The following is an 18,938-nucleotide window of genomic DNA, read 5'->3' as shown; positions in this document are numbered from 1 at the left end:
TTCTGGAGGGCTTGCTCAATTCAGTGCAAGAAACTTGGACTAGTTCAGAAGAAGAGAAGGGGAAAAAAAGGGCTGAGGCGGGAGAGACCCTGACTGTAATTGCCTTTTAAGTGTCTGAAGGCAGCAAATTCAAGTGACCTAGAGAAGGATGGTCACGAGCAGTATTGGTGTCTGTTTTGAATATTTCAACGCATTTTCACTGAATTCTAGATAAGAAGCTTAAAATTTTAGGAGTATGTGATCAACTGTCTCAGTTATCTAAACTTCAGAAGTTTGGTTTACAGTTCTTAGCATACTGTGGTCTGGCTATAATTTAGTTTGTCATGGACCTGGGACAAATACTGGACTTGATAATGTTGTTCTGTCAGCCAACATGTTTTGAAAGTTTTAAAAGATCTTTCAGTGAATACTTGCTGCTTACTGCTACTGTTTTTTTCCTGGACAATCTATTTCAGCTTATTCAGAGAGCAGGTGTGTCTCTTTTGCTGAGATATAGCAAAGATTTCAAGGCCATTGTGAGCAGGTGGGATGTTACACAGCTCTTTGCTGTGTTGCCTGGTCTTTAAAAACTTTGTCTTCCAGTGCCACTGTTAACATACCTGTGTGCCTTCATTGATGGCCATTGTTATATAAGGTCTCCTAAAATTTGTTGGAATATTAAAATGCTCCTTTTTCTTATTTTTTTTAAAAAAAGCATATTTAAAGATTATTCTTAAATTTCTCTGGAAGAAGGTAACTCTGTGCTCACGTATACTTTTAATAATTAATCTAGAAATAAAATAATTGTTTTCAAATCTGCTGTAAACTTACAAACTAAAAATATTAAACTTGCTGCTGAAGTACTTGATCAGCATGAAAGAATTTATATTTAATTTCCATGAGTTGCCATTTTCATTGTAAACTGCTGACGTCAATAAGTGCTGACACTAGAGAATGTATAAGCTTGGCAGCTCAGGGCTGTGCTCCAAGTCTGTTTGTTTACTATGACTTTTTGTAATAATGAAGTTTGTCATTATGACATTACTGTAGCTTGTTGAGATAAACACCTACAGTAAAGATAACACTAACAGCCTCAGCTCTTTGGTCCAAAAAGGCAGGTTTCAGCAATGATTGTGTCAAAAGATACAGTAACTTACAATGGAAGGAGCATCAGTGTTAATTTTCATGGCCTTAGACTCTGTATTCTGTGTTCATAGGTATCTTACATTACTTGTCCATGATTTCTGCCATAACAAACTATTGAACTTCCTTCTTTCCTTAATATTTTCATGTAGATGTTTGACTGGATCACACACAACAAAGGTCTGTTTCTGAACAACTACACGGAGATTGGAACCAGTCACCCCCACACGATGGAACTTCAGACACAGCACAATCACTTTGCCATGAACTGTATGGTAAGAACAGGTCTCCCTGCACAGATGTGCTGGCTATTTGTTCTGTGTTAAGGTAGAATTTGTAAATACATGGGCACAGATTGTTTCTTCTTTACAAGTAGTGTGAATTTGTGTTTGAGCAGTGAAGTTATAAAACACAATGGAGGAAAATAAAGAGTGGTCAGATACAGAGGTACTGTGATAAAGCAACAAAATTGTTCAGACAAATGGTGGTGTTCAACACAACCTCAGCACCCCTCAAATGTAAATGTCTAAGCTTCTAGAACCTGGGATGTGTCTTTGTGTACTACCTTGTGTCTTCTAGAAAATTTCAGAGAATCATGTGTAAAACAGACTCTTCATTCTGAAAGAAATAGCTCTCAGGATCTTCTGAAAAAGTTCTGAGAACAAAACGTTCTGAGAAGTAACTGAGCCTGGTGTAATAATTTTTCACAGTTTTAAGAAGAGACGTTTTCGGCGCAGCAGAATGGAGTGAAAACCATTTTTTTGGTCAAATATCATCAGTATGCTGTAAAAAAAAAATTTGGATTTTAACTGGCACTATGTGAAAGCTGGTTACTTTCAGTTTCATGAGTTGCTGTTTGAACATGGGGGCAAAATTCTGAAGTGCAATGGTCCTTAACACATCATAGGTGTTTAAATAACCTTGGGAGTCTGGGCCTGAATCCAGTTCTTGTTTGTTAGATCAATGAAGGAAGAACACTACCAGTCTTGTTACAAATTAACATTCTTGGCAGTCCAAGGATGGGAATTGAATTTAAGTATGATTGAAATAATCAACTCTTGCAAGAGGATTTTTCTGTAGTACAGGGCAGTTGCAAAATAAACTTCCCTATATTATGTGTCTTGAAGAAGTAATGGAAGGATTAGTACAGGCAGCTCTTGTGTGTGGTGTAGTTGAAGGTAAGACAATAGAAGACACAATTAGAACAGGCACATTTTCTTCTTTTGCAGCTCAGCTCTGTTTCCAAAAGTTTAAAAAAATAAAAATGAATTATGAACTTTCTGAAAAGAGTAAAGAAAATGCTGGTGAACTTTGTAATTAGGTAATGTAACATCATTTATGGTTTTGACCATTAAGTTTGGTTCACACCGTAGGGAATTGCTGCCTTGTGGAGCACCTTGTTGTTTTTCATTGCTCTGCATATGAAGTAGAGCAGAAGGAAACACAGAATGACAATAGGTGCCATTGACATGGGATGACTTTTGGAACGTAGTAGTTTTGAGTGATCTTCCAGGCAATTCTTGGGGTTGCATTCTAAAAGTTAAATTCTTCTGTAAACTTGTCTTCATATTAGTCACTGTTGTACTCTTTTCTTCAAATTGGATGACTTTTTTATTTTGGAGGACTTTTTAAAATTTTTTATTTTAGACTGTTCAGAGGCTATCAACAGTAGGAAGCACTTGAGCGATGCAGCATGATCCTTCCTGCTCTGTGTTTGCTATTAGTCTTTTCCTGTTAATCTCTCCTTTGCCTTTAGTTGTCAAATGCATTCATTACAGGGGATTTTTTTCTCAGCCTGCAAAATGTTTTCTTAAAGCTTACAAAGAGCAGCATCAATTTGGGGCAAATTAAGGTATCCAAACATACGAAAGGGTAAAAACAAGCTGCCTTTTTTTCTGTAGCATAGCCCCCCTAGAAGGAGTTCTCTGCCATGGAATAAGGAAATGTAAATTCCGTATGATTGGTCCCTGGTTTTGATTTAAGCAGCATTCAGATTATCTGGGTATTATTTGGTTAAATGGCAAAAGCTTTTCATATAGATTAAGGGCAAAGATTAAACTGAACGTGACATAAAAAATGACGTGAGCTGATTGAATTTTGGCAGGCTTTATTTTTCATTTGCTTTCAACTGGGAAAATGTTGGACAGTCTTTAACTTCTGCAAGCATGTTCAGCTTCTCCCTGACCACTCTCCACATATGCTTTGTGCTTAACAAGCTGCTGTTTGTTCACTCTTCCTGTCAGTGTAACTCTTCAGTAATCGAAGTGGATTTAAGGTCTCTTGTGTGAATACTCTAACACCAGAAGTGAAATTCAACTTTTAACCTGTCTACAACCATGTGAAGTGATTCATTTGGATGAAATAGAGGAAAGGAAAAAGACAACTGTGTATAAACTTTATTTATTGCAGGAAATTTTGAAGTCTTTTCATTGTGGCCCTAATTGGACTTTAATAGATCTTGCTTTCTAGTCAATTTTCTTAGGCTCACTTGAGGTAGGGAAGAACTGTTCAAAGGATAAATGCTCCCCAAGAAGCTAAATGCAACCTCTTGCACTTGCTCACAGCTTAACTCTGATAATTGATGTTGCAGCTGCTTTTCCCAACACATTGTGGTTGTTGCAAGGGCACATGCCCCCCTCCACAGCAGGTGCTACCCTCTGTCAATAGCTGGGTCTCTCCTGTCCCCTTCCTTCCCAAACAGCAGTTTGTTTCCAAGAGGTGGAGGGCAACTTCTGCAGCTGCTTATGCCAAACTTGGCTGAGAAAGAGTGACGGCTTTTGGGTGAGGTGCCAAAGTTTTGATCTGGTCTTCCAGTCTGAAGCAAGCCACCTGGATGTAAACCATTGTGAAAGCTAGCTACTTCCGGTCGTGAACAAAAGTTAGTTACATCAAGGACAAAGAGATCTGCTGAATTTTTTTAAATTCTATTTTCTTGTAATGGCCTTGTGTCATTTTTAGAATATTGGTTTTCACCAAGAACACAAAATAGTTGGAAGTGTAAACCAAATGTTTAAAACAAAAAGGTAAAAAACGTATAAAACAAAAAGGTAAAAAATACATCCAGGGAGGAGATTTAACTTTACTTTCACCAGTTTCATTAGCAAGTGGTATATCGAGGAATCTTGTGTATTTATGTGGTTGCACTTCAGGGTAGCAGGAATAAGTTCATGCAAGTCTTAAGCTTAATACACAAGACTGGTTCTCACTGCAATAAATCTGTCCCAGGGAAAAGCTGGATAGGTGTAGTGCTGTGCATTAAAGAGAAACATATGTTTGGTTACCATGGATTAACACACAAGTTGATGTGGCTAAAAGAGTTACTGACTTAAGGATAGTTCACAGGTGCAGCCAGAAGTATGTGACTTCCTATTACTGAATTTGAGAAGCTGTGCACTGTTAAAAAGTCAAGGCAGTCTCTTTATAGGGCAAGTAAATCCCGTCTTCCATAATTTTGGGAAAAACCCCGAAATCTCAATGATTCTCCACTCTGAAGATGAGGATGGATTTTCAGTACAATTTTAAAGGCCTGCTTTCAGCTGCAGTAAATTGCTGTTGTCAAGTCCTGAGATTTATTTGGGTTAAGCAATACTCTGTTTCAGCTTGACGTTCCTATTTGGGTGACTAAACCAATGCTTCACTTCTCAAACGAGTTTTTAGTACCTTTTAAGGTAGAAACTTTCAAATAAGGCATCCTAGGAGTTACAAATACAAAAATTATTTATTGAGTTTTTAAACTGCAAGAATAAAATAGCCATGATTATACGATTAGTCTGTCTTGCATGCAAGAGTGGAAAAGACTGATTATGTGTTTGTCCACTCTTTTTCCTGCCATTTTTTATACATCTACTGAGACACAAGGAAGACAAGAAGCCATGTGAAATATGGGTGTGGAGGACGATGTTGTCTGCTTGGACATTTTCTGCTCTTTTTGCTAGATCAGATGGCCTTGCTTTTATTACAGTTTAACTGTGCTGCTCCCTGTACTGGGAGGGTTAAAATGCTTGAAGAGTGATGCAGGCAAAATGAAACTTTGTTTGGAGAAAGCTGACACATGCTACTATTAAAGGATGTGCTTATGACTGCTTCTTGTCTCAGTGTTGATAGGACCGTGACTAGAAGTTACATTTATTAACTAAAATCCAAAACCTATCTCAATTGTAGGCGTATTGCTAAGTTGATTAATGTTCTCACAACAGGTTGTTTGAATACACTAAACCATTTTATCAAGGTAATAATCAAATCCTAAATGCTGTCCAAAAAGAGAGTGTCAGAGATGAGCACTGGTGAGAGCTTTGGGATGTTAAAAGTATGAGCACAACGATTGAATATCCCTTAGGTTTGCAGAGTTAAAAGTTGAAAAGATGTCTTGCTCAAATCAAGCCACAGGGACTGGTACAAATGAAAACATGAAGAAAGTCAGGTGAGGTAAAATTACCTTAGCTTTAGAGCTAGTGTAATTTTTTCCTCCTATTTTTTACCACTGACATATTTCACCCCTGAGATTATTTTACTTTAAATATGTGTCTTTGTAACCATACAGATTTGTCTCTTGACGTAGACTTAAGCACCATGTGAATTCTAGACTGCTGTTGGTTCTCAGGATTTGGGCAAATGAGGGCAAGACCACAGGTGTACATCCCTAAGAGAATCTTTATGGTGCCAGAGCTGTTAATGCTTAGACGCAATGTCTGGATGCCACCAGCCTGAGAGTAGACTGAAAAGGTAAAATGAGTTCAGGCTATTTTCAGCTTCTGAGGAGCACTCCAAAGTCAGCAAGACTAAATAGAACAGGCTAAGTGTGCAATCCTTGAGAGGGAAGAAGCAAATAAACAGATTTTAAAAAACAGTCAGTTACTGAGGTGTTAATACAGTAACAAGTATGTTCATGTCAATGAATCACAAACTAAAGGAACAGACAGTGGTGTGACTGAAAAGAAGCTACTCTTATTTCACTCTTGGTACTTACTGGGGTGGCTAAACTTCAGATTTGTTAAGAAAATGCTCTAATTCAGTTGGTCCTACTGGAGAACTAGATCCAGTTTAGAGCCCCATACTTAGTATTGTAATGGGAAGCATATACATGAAAGTGATGTGGCTGTAGGAAGAGTTTGAAGGCATGGGCATTTACTATGATTAAGTAAATGCAAGTGAAAAGTAAAATAAGAAAGAAGATAATGCTGGTGTTGGACTGTATAGTCTTGCAGTAGAATTCCTCAGGTCGACTGTGAAGAATGTAGGAAAGAGATCAGGTATTTGAGGAAAGTTGGAGTGAAATTATATTGCACGTGTTCCAGTGCTGACAGCAGTGGTTCAATGATTACGTGAGAATATTTAGAGGATCCTTGTAGTAGAAGAGATCCATGCAGAAGAACATGTTAGACCCTTTCCTTAATTGCAGCTTGGATGTTGTCAAGTTTATGTTTTTTCAAGGGAATAGATCCTGCAGAATCTAGTTGTCCTGCAGCCCTCATCATTGAAGTTTGTATTGCCAAACTGACAGTTTTACTGTTGCTTCAAAAATGACACTAGAAGAAATGTTAGAGAACATGTAAATCGTTAAAGCAGGTATTAATTCATGTATTAATACTACACCATGTTTTGGTAGTCATTTATGTGTGATGAGGTGGCAGATGATTTGAAAATTCCATCACTAAATCGATTCTATCACAATAAAATAGTTCAAGCTCACTGTGGTCTATATAGAGGTGCCACTTATGATGCTTATGTACCATGTCCTGAGTTTGATGGCATTTAAAACTGAAGGTGTAATAGTCTGTGTGTCAGAAAACTGCTGTTGGAAATCTTGGAGCTAAACAAACATTTTCTAAATGGGTCTTGGATAATCAGGAGATAAAATGGAACCTTCAGATCACCTGCACCTGCCAGCTTTATTTTGTGTGAGTGTTAGAAGTTCAGTTAAGCTAGTATGCTGTCACCTGTATTTTTCTCATATTTTTGCCTTTCAGACATGCACCAAAGAATGACACAGCACAGTTAGGCTACTAATCTGTATTGCTTTGCTGAGCAATACCTTTTTTATTTGTATACTGTCTTTAGAGGAAAAATGTACAATGAGAAACTTTCCAGATGCCATAAGGTGTCCTTTCAGTTCTGGCTAAGGAGCATTTTGAGAGAAAACAATTATGCTAAGTACAGTTGTATCCTTACTAAATACTCTGTAATGCATGGCTTGAATTGTTACCTTTTAAGTCTTGTTACAGTAGTCATGTGTGTAACACAATGAAAGAAATGCAATAACACATTACCTTTTCACCTTTGAGACAGCTGATACACATTTAGGAGCTGCAGCTACTTTGTGCAGATTCAGGTGGTGTAAATGAGGTCACTAAATAAGTGACACTTTATCAGTTATTACCTCCTGTCTGTTGTTTCCTTAACTAAAACCGGGTTGTAAATTCATACAATGAATAAGGTATCAGTCTCTGGTAGATGAGAGCTCGCTTGTAACAGTGTTTCTCATCTCTCAGGCAGTGTGGAAAATATGCAATTGTCTTACCATAATGACACTGGAATTGCCTATCCTTGTAGGAAATTGAACAAAATTTGTTGACCTTCAAGGGTCAATTGAAGACTGCCTAATTGTAATGAGTTGCTATTAGAGACTCTTTTCCTTCTTAACTAAATCTATCTCATTTAGGTCAAATACATTCGAAAATACTGACACTTAAAACTTTGGTAGATATATCATGTAGTGAGGTAAAAGGTTTAGATTGCTGTAAGTTGTTTTTGGTTGGTTTTTTTTGAGGAAAGGAATGTGGTGTGCATAGCTTGGAAAGTGTTCAACTGTCAGCATTTTAATTCATATTCATACTGCTACAGGCTGTATTCTTCCAGACATGTGAAGCCTGATTGCCATGGGAAAATGAATGCATATTAACCACAGCTCAGTTTTAATTTGTTTTACTTCATGTTTATAGTGCCATGTCCTTCGTTTTTAACTGCTATTCCAGAATTTCTAAAATTGCTTTATTATGTTACAGAAAGAGTTCAAATGGCAGTCTACTATAACCTTTATTCTTTTCTCTTTTGGCACTTGTTTCTTCTAACAACTGTAAAGACCATCTAAGGGCTTTCTGTATTCATTTAGCAGTCTTGCATTTATGCTACATACATTTTTAATAGGCCTAAATGCTTTCCAGTCTTTTAAAATTTGTTGGAAATAGCAGATTTTTACTCTACCAGTTGTTTGGCTGTGCTTAAAAAGCAGAGCATAGGTATGTAGGATAACCTAAAAAAGTAAGAGGTAGTATTGTGCAGAAAGGAAAAACAACCAACATGACACTGCTGTGCTCAGTTTATTGAGTGGACCAGCTGAGCTGTAGGCTGTGTCAGGTGTTCTCCTGCTTGCATACATACATACAGTTTTCAATCAGTAGGGACCTGTCCTAAGTGCCACTCAGCTAAGTGTGGGCAGTGAAGCCTGGAGGAGCTGCCAGACTTGCTCCAGCCAGTCCGCCTCAAGCCTCTGGGCAATTGCTGGATGCCAGCAGATCATGGTTCCACCTGTGTGGTGGTGATCTCTGGTGGTGGTAATCTCCAACCTCAACAATCCTGTGATTCTAAGAACTTTATCCTAGATGTATAGGAGTCTGCCCAATTGAAGGAAGTGTCGACTCCATATTATACCCATGTAGCTCTGAGAGAGTTACTCCGTCAGTTTTTGGTGACAAAGCTGTTCTTGTTTTACTTCACAGGAATCAGAAACTCTTACTGAAAATTAGATTGACTAAGGGCCATCAGTGATTAACGCCAGTATGCTAGAGAATACTATTGATCTTGGACTTCATTTGTCTAATTTTTAGTGCTAGCTCTGAGGCAGTGTAGTAGACAAGAAAATAAAACGTAAAACTGTTAAACCTCTTGTAGCTCAGAGTTCTTAATTTTGTTTCTTTAAAAGTTGCTTTCAGAAGTTGATTTAAAGGTTCACAGATGTTGCACACATGCATACTGTAGATAGACCAAGAGCTTAGTAATGATACTTCTATTTTCCATATTGTGTGTATCTGAATATCTTGTTGACTTGAATGTCTGTTAACATTTTTATTGAGATTATTGTAAAATATGGTTATTTATTCCTCTTTATTGTAATAATGTGTCTCCATGTAATATAAATTGGCTTAAGCTGATTGTTGACATGAGTTTTAGATTGATTATTTCAAGTCATCATTCTCACTTGTCTATTATGGATAGACTGCTACATTATACACCTAGATTCCAAAGTTTGGCATGCATAAACTTGCCAAATAAAACTAGATTATTGATCAGTACTGTAATAAAGTAGAATTTTTTAGGAATATATTTCTGTATTTAGTTGGTCTGTTAACTTGCACTAATTTTTCCCTCCTTCTCCCCAGAATGTGTATGTAAACATAACCCGCATCATGTCAGTAGCGAACCGCCTGATCGAGTCTGGCCATTACGCTTCGCAGCAAATCAAACAGATTGCCAGCCAGTTGGAACAGGAATGGAAGGGATTTGCTGCAGCCTTGGATGAACGTAGCACGTTACTGGACATGTCTTCCATCTTCCATCAGAAAGCTGAACAGGTTAGTGAAAGAGGAGGGCATCAACAAAAGTTGATGTTCTGCAACGGGGAGTTGTGCAGTTTGCCTTTGCTTTGGAAAAAAGTGCAAGAAAGTGATTGAAAAGGTTGACAAGAAAGGCAGGATATTTATTTCTGCCAGTTTTGATACTCAAACAAAACTTCGTTCTCCTCCGTTTAGCCCATTGGTGTTAAGTTCTCCACAGAATGCTTTACCCACATCAGTGCAAGATAAAACAATAAAATTAGCTATATGAATCAAAATGAAGTGGACTGAAATGCTTAAGTGTATAATATATAAGGCTTTTAAGTTTTTTGAATGCCTTTCCTACATGTAGCTGTCACTTCTTCTGTTGTCTTCACCACTCAACTCCCATCCGTCCTCAAGTGTCAAGATTTAACTTAAAAGAATTGCTTCTAGAAGACATAAGTTGAACTGGCCTGAAAGTTGAGAAGTTAATTAACTGCCTGCTGAATCTGAAATTGTGGTGGGAGATGTTTACTTAGTATTCCATAGGAGATTCATTCTATGCTAAAAAAACATTTTAGCTTTAGGCCTATACCAATTATTTTAATTTAGTCATTAACCATGTGTAACTGCCAGAGAAGAGGTATATGTAGGAGAAATAGGAATAAATATCCCCAAGTTAATAATCTTAATGGTGAAGGCATGTTTTGCCCTCAAGGCAATTAAGTTCTGAAGGAGTTGCCATGTGTGTGCAACTGAGTCACTCGCTGATCTTGTTGACTCTCTGCTCTGTGCATCCCTGGTGTGTTCGGAGGGCAGAGGTTCCTAGGTGGGTATGGCTGATGTGCTGTGTGTAGATACTTTTCTTTCATTTTGCCTTGCTAAATTATATCCAAGGACACGTGTCATGTCTGATAAAACTTTAATTTGGAATGAATGAAGGGAGCATTTGGGAGCGGAAAACTTCAGAAACAGAGAGAAGTGGTGCCATTGATTTTAAGATTTTTTTTTCCCCTCATTTCTACTACATGGATATTTAATTTGATAAATATCTAGACATTAGAAATGAGAATGTATTAGGATGCAAATACACATTGCTTTTCATTATGTTAGTGGTGAAATTGGTTTAGTTCCTTAGACAAAGGTAAATTATATAAAATGATGCCAGTATAGTAAGTCCTTTCAGTAGGTCTTACAGAAAAGCTACATAAAAATGAGATGAAGGAATTGTTTTCTGATAGAAAAGTCGTCAGTCAGCTTGAAGTTTTTCAGAGTTTGGTATCTTGTCAATATTGATGCTTTTCTACTTACTTGGGTCATTTGGGTTGCCATTTAAGCATTTTGAGCCATACATGTAGGAGAAAGATGAATGAAATGTGAATGTGAATACCTTGACTGAGATGCTGTCATTTTTCATTACAAAAATAATAAATTATGTTAATCAGAAGTCAAGGGACTAAATTTTGTGTGTGATTGTGTGCTGGGCATCTATAGCAAGGGTAAGAGTTACCTTCTTTACCACTAAATATAAGCGTAAACAGGAGGAAAGATAGTGAGAGGAAAACAGTGCAGCATGTGCTGGGATTCATTTACTTTTAATTGCTCCTTCTGCAGTTTTCATTTTATGATTAGCTGTGATGGCTTGCCCTAGTTGATTTGTAAGATACCTGCCTGCGATCTATTAGCTGTTTTATTAACAGTGGAGAGCGAGTTCAAGGAAAGAGGGTTTGGAATGTGAGGAATGACCCCTTTAGAGACTGGTGACGCTTGACCTACATAAAAAGATTAAAAAGTAAGCAGCCCAAGAAAAAATACACCCTTCTTGAATGCATGTGTTCTCTTGCAAGTGACGGGTAAGTGTCGCTGCCTACTGTCAGGCACAGTGAGGACTGCACCAGCTATCAGTGCCTGCTCACTGGTGCACATGGAGCTTCTGTTAACATTCAGTGCTTAACATTAGAGATTTTTTAAACTGGCCCTTAATGAGAATTAAGTAAGTATTTTACAGCTGAGTGCTCCACCACCCTTCTGCCCAGCTATCAAATAATAGAAGAGTAGTAGAAGTGATCTGGGAATTCCTTTTTCCTCAAAAGACTACAAGAATTAAGATATGTATGATGAGACAAATAGTCTCATAACTTTTGAGTCTTGAACTTGAATAGAGAAAATTTACTTTGTAGAGCTCACACATGCTTGGTTGTACTAGGTTTAACAACTATGAAAACTCCTAAAAACCAGATTTTTTTTTTTCATCTTTCCCTTCCTAGCACAACAGAGGTATAAAATTCATGCCCCCTAGCTGTGGAAAACTAAGTCGGCAGAACTTCAGCGATGCATATAGCTGTGATGGCAGCTTCTTGTCTGTCAAGACAGATTAAACTTCAGAGATAAGTTAAATTGTCTGCAGAGGAGATTTCTGTTGCAGTATCCTCAATTTCCCCTGAAAGGCTTGACTTGAGCAGCTATGCTGACATAGCTGTGTGCTCAAAGTTCAGTGCTGGTCCTAAGAGACCTCCACTTAAGCTGTAAATCCCTTACATGCTTGCTGCTGTAGTAGCTTGCCAAATGGATTTAGTGCTTCTCTGCATGTAGAAGTTAGTTCTTTGGGGACTGAGGTGTGAATTCGCTGTGCCCTGACACTGCTTTGCTTCCTTGATAACCTCTTCCCAGCAAAAGACAACTATGGAGTGTTTAAGTGAATGGTTCACCAGTAATTCTTTGTGTGCATGTTTTGCAGTAACACGGTTTTCTCTGAAGATTAAAAAGAGGTGAGGTGATAAACCTCATGATACCCTGAGTATCTGCACAGGAAGCTGATGGTTGAAAACCAAGAGTATGAACTTGAAAGCTGTAGCATGTTATACTTCCTTGTGTAAACAAGACCTTAGTTGGCTTTCGTGTTCGGTAGGTAGGTGCAGGATAAAGGAAACTTTTTCTTAGCTGCAAAGTCAAGAAAAGGAGCAAGAGTAAACTTGAAGCATCAATATTGCCAACAGTTAAATTGGTTCTGAAGACTGCCAACATACAGCTAAGCTGGTCTGTCTCCAAACAGCTCAAGGAGTTCCAAATACCTGAAAGCACAAGTATGGTCAGACTTGAATACTTCTTTCTATTCTGATATAAACTCTGGTTCTTTCAGAGAGAAATACTGTAAAGACTTTTTGCTTATAAGAGGTCTTTTCAGTGTCTGTCACACAGATGAGTGTCCTTTTATATATTCCCATCATGTGTGCTTAATGGTAGAACCCAAAATCAAAGCTGAATGTTTCTTCTCTGTTGCAGTACATGAGCAATGTGGACTCATGGTGTAAAGCCTGTGGTGAGGTGGAGCTGCCCTCAGAACTGCAAGATTTAGAAGATGCTATCCATCATCATCAAGGGATATATGAGCACATTACTTTGGCTTACTCAGAGGTCAGTGTCTTGTTTGTTTCCTTAGATAAAATTGTGTCCTGTTAAGTTTGGGTCGTGAATCAGTGTCACTTGTTGCATTGGGAGTTAATTGGAAATTCAAGTGCTGTGCTTCTTTTTAAATTTTATGTACTGGATTTTGCTACTGTTGCTCAAAAGTGAAGTGTTAAAGTCTTTCCTGTAACTTTCAGAAAGAAATTAAAAGGTGAGATTTAACCATGTGTGGTACAAACAATCCTTGAAGCACTGGAGTAATATTAAGTATGTTTGAATTTGCATTTGCATATTACTACCTTTTAATAGCAGTGGGATACTATTGTTTAGACATTTACTTGAAGGGAAGTTAGCTGGGTGTTCTTTGGGAAGGTATTCTGTTGGCATGGATTTCTCTGAGTGTGTGAGATGGAAAATCCATCTCTGAAATTGCCTCACAAAAAGACTTAACTATCAAAGGATGCTACTTGAGAAGCCAGAAGGTAATGCACTTAGTTTCATCAACCTCAAAGACACTTAAATGAGCTAGGATGCCTATGTAGTCAGCATTTGTAAGATTAGCATATCCTATGCTAGTGCTCTAATCTTGGACTCAGGAAATTACTATTTCTAGTAATTGTATTTACAGCTTAAGATAAAATGCTTATTCTGAAGATGGTCTAGAAAGTGGTGACTCACCTTTTTTTACTTGTTTGTTTTCTTTAAATGTTGAATTTTCTATTGTGCTTTACTTAGCTGAAATCAAGTCAATATTCATTGTTTTTTGGTAACAGGTATTTTTTGCATTTCCTGCTTTAGTTGCCTTTCTTTCTTCTCTCAGGGTTACTCTTGTTGGGTAAAACTGTTTTTACTGTTCAATAGAACTGATGTTGTTCTGGATTGCATACAGTAATTCTTGTACTCAGAAATTCCGTGTTTGGTCAAATCATAGTAAAAATTATCAGTGGACACAGGATAGCTTAGGCCACAGCTTGCACCTGTCTTTAAAAGGAGGTCATATAGGTTTGAAATAATGATTGTGATTTATATATTACATTAAAATTAAAACTACTTTCTGATGAACCAGCTTTATTATAGGAAGCTGAATCCCAAGTCTGGTCACATTTCATTCAGCAGTAAAGGAGGGTAACGTTAGTTTTGATGATCCATCCTATTGTTAGTATTTCAAAACTGGATTTTTTGAATACCTGCCACCTTAGGGCCTGCATAAACTTTGTGACCATGAGTCAGATGCCAGGGTTCACGAACTCTTGTTCTTCTGTGTAAAATACACATTCATGTCCCTATTCTTGCTCTATGCCACCCTGCTATGTCAGCTGATCTAATGACATATACCCAATAATGCCTGCGATTTTACTTACACATAACTCTTTTAACTTATTCTTGAAAGCATCTTTTATAGTAAGGTTTCTTGTCTTCATTATAAACTTTCATCATTGAGAGGGACAGAAACATACCATGTTTGTAACAGATTTATTATTTTTAGAGGCAGTCTGGGGTGCCTGCTTCATGAGAGTGCAGCAAGGAGGAGGAAGGCTAGATTTCTCTAGAATAATCATTTTAAAGGGCTGAGATTGAAAAAGTGGCGCTTTTTTCCTACTTGGTTCTGTTTGGTTTGAGTTGGTTTTGTGTGGGTTCTTTTCTTTGGCAGGGATGTGACTGGATGAGCCTGCTGTTAAGTGTAAAGAAGTACTGTGGATTAGCATGTTAAATAATGTTTACTTGCTGGTGATGCATAAAGAAAATAAATTGGACAGGTAGAGTATAGGATTGCTTTGGAACATACCTTGAAAATATATTTAGGATTTCAAAGCTGTAGCTTTTGACTTTGGGATAGCTAGATATTTTAACAAAATCTTCACTGGTACTGCTGGAAGGGAAAAAAGAGTACTAAGTGTCTTTCTTCTGTTTTCTGGTCATTACTTTTCCCCATCTGGTAAAAAACCAGTTTTGTCTTTAGCAACCAGAATTGGTGCAGAAATAATGACTGTATGTGTATGTACAAGTTGTGTTCCTCCTCTGGGCAGAAGGTTTTATTTTGCATTTTTCAAATGTGCATTCCTTGTTGAAGATTGATGGAGGCATCTTTCTGTGTCAGGATATTACAGCACTATTGCTTATCATTATTAAATGTATGACTTAATTTCTATTACAGTATGGAGCTCCTTTCATTTTGTGATGAATGAACAGTGGGGGAAGAGAGAGAGCAACACTATGGGAATCACAACACTGTCATTCATTTTAGATTGCAATGTCTTGACAACACGACTTGGTTGCGAAGTAGAAGACAGTAATTTTAAGAAAGTAAATGCTTTTAAGACTAGACAGTCTGATTTTACTGAGGGTAATTACTGTATATTACTAGTAAAGCCACTTACTAGCTTACAAGAGGAGACAACTGGTATGCCTGAAAATCCAACAGATGTGCCTTAAATCAAGTTATAGATATAAAGAAAAGTTATACATCTCACTGAAATCTTAAGGCAGTTATGCACTAGGAAGGAAGAAAATTTTAGTGTATTAACTCCAAAGGAAAATCTGTGCACAGTCTTTTGTTTATTAAGTTAATAAAATAATTGGATCAAGAGGCTGTCACAATTACTTTTTTCACTTAGATTTTATGGACTCTGAATGGATAATTGAAGTCCATTATCTTGAAATATTTGAAGGACTTACTAGGTAATTCTTTTGGGTGCAGAAAAGGAAAAAGATAGCATTGTAACTATGCTATGGACTATGCATTTTTTCTGCTGACTTTACTGGAGCTACTTTCAGAAGTTAGCATCATTGCTAAAGGGGTAGAGCTTGAACTGAAACTAAGAAATAAATTGCCTTGTAACCTAATTATTAGGAAAAAAAAAATCATTTGGATCTGTTTGACTATTGAATAACAAATTTAAAATGTGCCTTGACTTAGTAAAAAGTTGTTGAAAATCGCCACTGAGGGAAGGCCTTGGCGAATTTGCTGTTTCTGACATGGTGTTGATTTGATGGATTCAGTTTGTTGTTTATATGTGAGTCTTGTGGTTTCAGATAATTTTTGTTCCTGTCTGCAAGATGAGCTGTTAGAAAAGTTCGTCAGAGGTAGCTGAATGATACTGAATTGTAACAGTTCCCTGAGCTTCATGCTAAAAGTGACAGAGAAAACGCCAATGAAATGTGTTTTTAACACTAAATGTTAAAATAATATGATAAGAGAGGATTATTGCTTTTTAATTAGCATACAAGGTAAATCTGAATATTTCTGCTGTGGTTTAAATCAGAGAAAACAGTTAGACATTACAAATGTTTCCTGTCAGTATCAGTAGTTAAAATGCATTTTTGAAAACAGTATCTTTCTGTGCTACGTGGATAGGGTTTAAGTGATTTAATCAGAATTAAGTTTGCCATAATAGCAGTTTTCCCTTGGCTTACCAGTAACAGCAATAATTTAGAAATTGTAAATCGTGTCAGACTGAATCACATACTAAGTTTTATATCTGTTGGTTTAAATGTATTTGTCTAATTAATATTAACCTACAGAAAGCAACCTTCCTGTTCACCTTTGGAGCAAATGAAGAGAGATTGTTTTGGAAGGATAATTTTAGACAAATGCTTAATTTTAGGTGTTTTGTTGACTAGGGAAAGAGGTGAAGAATATTTATTCAAAGTTAGATTCTACTAGTTGTTTAAAAAAACCCCAAAACAACAACAAAAAACGCAAACCAAATGAAACATCCCAACACTGTGAAGGAAAACGATTAGAGTAATGAAAAAATTGAAATGGAGGTTATTATTTTGAAGATTGCTACTTGTTAAAATTACTTTAAATAGAAGGAGAATATAATTTTTTTTCTTTCCTATAACAGCTGCATGTAGGTAATCATTCCTGCAATAAAACAAGTCTTCATCATTGCTCTCTGAGTTCTTGAAGATTTTTAAAACTAGGAGAAGGGATGGGATACAAAGTAGTAGCCCTACAAGCTTTCGGCAAGGCATGTAATTCTTTGTCCTTTCTGGTGATCAGGTGAGCCAAGACGGGAAGTCACTCCTTGACAAACTTCAGAGACCTTTAACTCCTGGGAGTTCCGATTCCCTCACCGCCTCTGCCAACTACTCGAAAGCAGTTCGTCATGTCCTGGATGTCATCCATGAGGTATTGCATCACCAGCGCCAACTGGAAAATATCTGGCAGCATCGGAAGGTCCGCTTGCACCAGCGGCTTCAGCTCTGCGTTTTTCAACAGGATGTTCAACAGGTAGGTTTTATTTCACTTTATCTAAATGCCTTTGTGTTCTGTCAGCCTGATTGCACTGACGGGTGAGTTTAGACTGCTAAAACCCATGTTCTTTTGTACAACAAGTGAATAGTTGCATGGGACTGACTGAATTATACCAATTTCTGTGTATTATCAAAACTTGCTATATCTACTTCATTTTTTTCTGATTTTAAATGAATTTATTTACTTTAAGTAATATATGATGAAAAATATTTTTAATATAGTTAGCTATTCTGAGTTTGTGCTGGAAGCTGACTATCACATTATAGGTAAAATTCTGGACTTGAAATGTCAAAAAGACTTCTTGTTGTAACTTGCAAAAAATTAATAGTCCTAGTCAGTAAAATTTTTGGTTTTAAATGCTCAGTAATACTTAATTGACTTAATAGTGTTTCTTTAAAATCTGAGAGTTATGTAATAAGGAATTATAAAAATAATAGATGAAATTACTTTCTGATAATAACACTGCTCTTGAATTGTTATTAGCTGCTATTTTTTTTTTTATTATGACAGCATCTGTAAAAATTAGTAGCTATGTACAGGTGTTAGTATCTCTGACATAGCTTTGCCTTTTTAAAGTGAAACAACATAAAATTCCTTGTTGATGGATTTTTAATAAGCATAAAATATTGGCTTTGGGCTGCAATTAACAGAGACATTACTAATTTATTCTTTAACAGCTCGTCTTCATACAAAAGTAAAGATGGCCAGTATTTGCTGATCATGTTCTTTCACTTCAGTGTAAAAGTGTTCACAAATCACAGCTTCTGAATGGGGTTTTTAGATAGATAGCCATAGTTCTGGTCAAACTAATTTTTTTTCTTCAGAGTTAGTTGCACTTTGAGCTAAATTTCTTGTACTGTTCTGTTTCAAGAAGGTACTGGATGTGAGCAGTTTGGAGTGAAATAACTGATTTTCATAATTTACAGTAATTGAAAAAGTTAATTTAAGCAGATGGTGGGGAGACTGAAAAAATCTTGATAACTGAACTTTCTTCTATGTCTGGTGACTATCTCTTCACGTAATTAAAGAAAATAACTGACTTGGTTTGGAAAGACAGGTGTCTGCCAGGGAAATCTGGAGCGTCTCTTGGAATGGAGAATGTAAACCCCCTCCATCCAAATTATTATAATTTTGCAATTAGGGGCTTTCAGGCAAGGATATGGGAATAGGAACAACAGTTCTTTACTAGGAATATTAAAAATACAAATGCAGTAGTACAAAAAAACCCAAGCAAACAAACCAAACAAAAATCCTAGAAACCCTGACAGAGTCAGAATATGCCCTGACACCCTGTTGGTCAGGTGCTGGTAAGCAGTCCAAGTAAGTCCTCCTGTAGTAACAGATGTGGTTCTGTTGGAGTAGAAATGATTCTGTAGAAGGGTCCATTGGTGGTGAGATGGGTCTGGTCTTCCTCTGGGAAGTCCAGTGGAAGACAGGCTGCTCTGCTGTGCTGAATGTCAGCTTTTATCTAGGTAAGAATGCTTGGCTCCTCCCACTGGGTGGAGCATCTCACAATAGGACGATGAAATGTTATCAGTCATGTGGTGAGCCTTAATGGCCCATTAACAGTAGATAACCCCCAAGGGGGGATGGGATGTGGAAGAGATAAGGAACATTGC

The 18,938-nt window shown here is 37.1% G+C and overlaps 1 protein-coding gene across 1 annotated transcript in view; it reads left to right on the top strand.

Moving 5' to 3' along the window:
* Positions 1-18,938, top strand: part of TRIO (trio Rho guanine nucleotide exchange factor) — a 243,989-nt gene that overhangs the window by 80,943 nt on the left and 144,108 nt on the right. Inside the window, exons 6-9 of the mRNA XM_066326466.1 lie at positions 1,275-1,397; positions 9,498-9,689; positions 12,936-13,067; positions 17,065-17,295. Of these exons, the coding sequence (XP_066182563.1) occupies positions 1,275-1,397; positions 9,498-9,689; positions 12,936-13,067; positions 17,065-17,295 (678 nt within the window). The remainder of the gene's footprint in view (positions 1-1,274; positions 1,398-9,497; positions 9,690-12,935; positions 13,068-17,064; positions 17,296-18,938) is intronic.

This window comes from Sylvia atricapilla, chromosome 1, assembly GCF_009819655.1.
Source record: "Sylvia atricapilla isolate bSylAtr1 chromosome 1, bSylAtr1.pri, whole genome shotgun sequence".
Taxonomy (NCBI): Eukaryota; Metazoa; Chordata; class Aves; order Passeriformes; family Sylviidae; genus Sylvia; species Sylvia atricapilla.
Note: the sequence above shows the minus strand (reverse complement) of the source record. Positions and strands in the feature narration are given on the sequence as shown.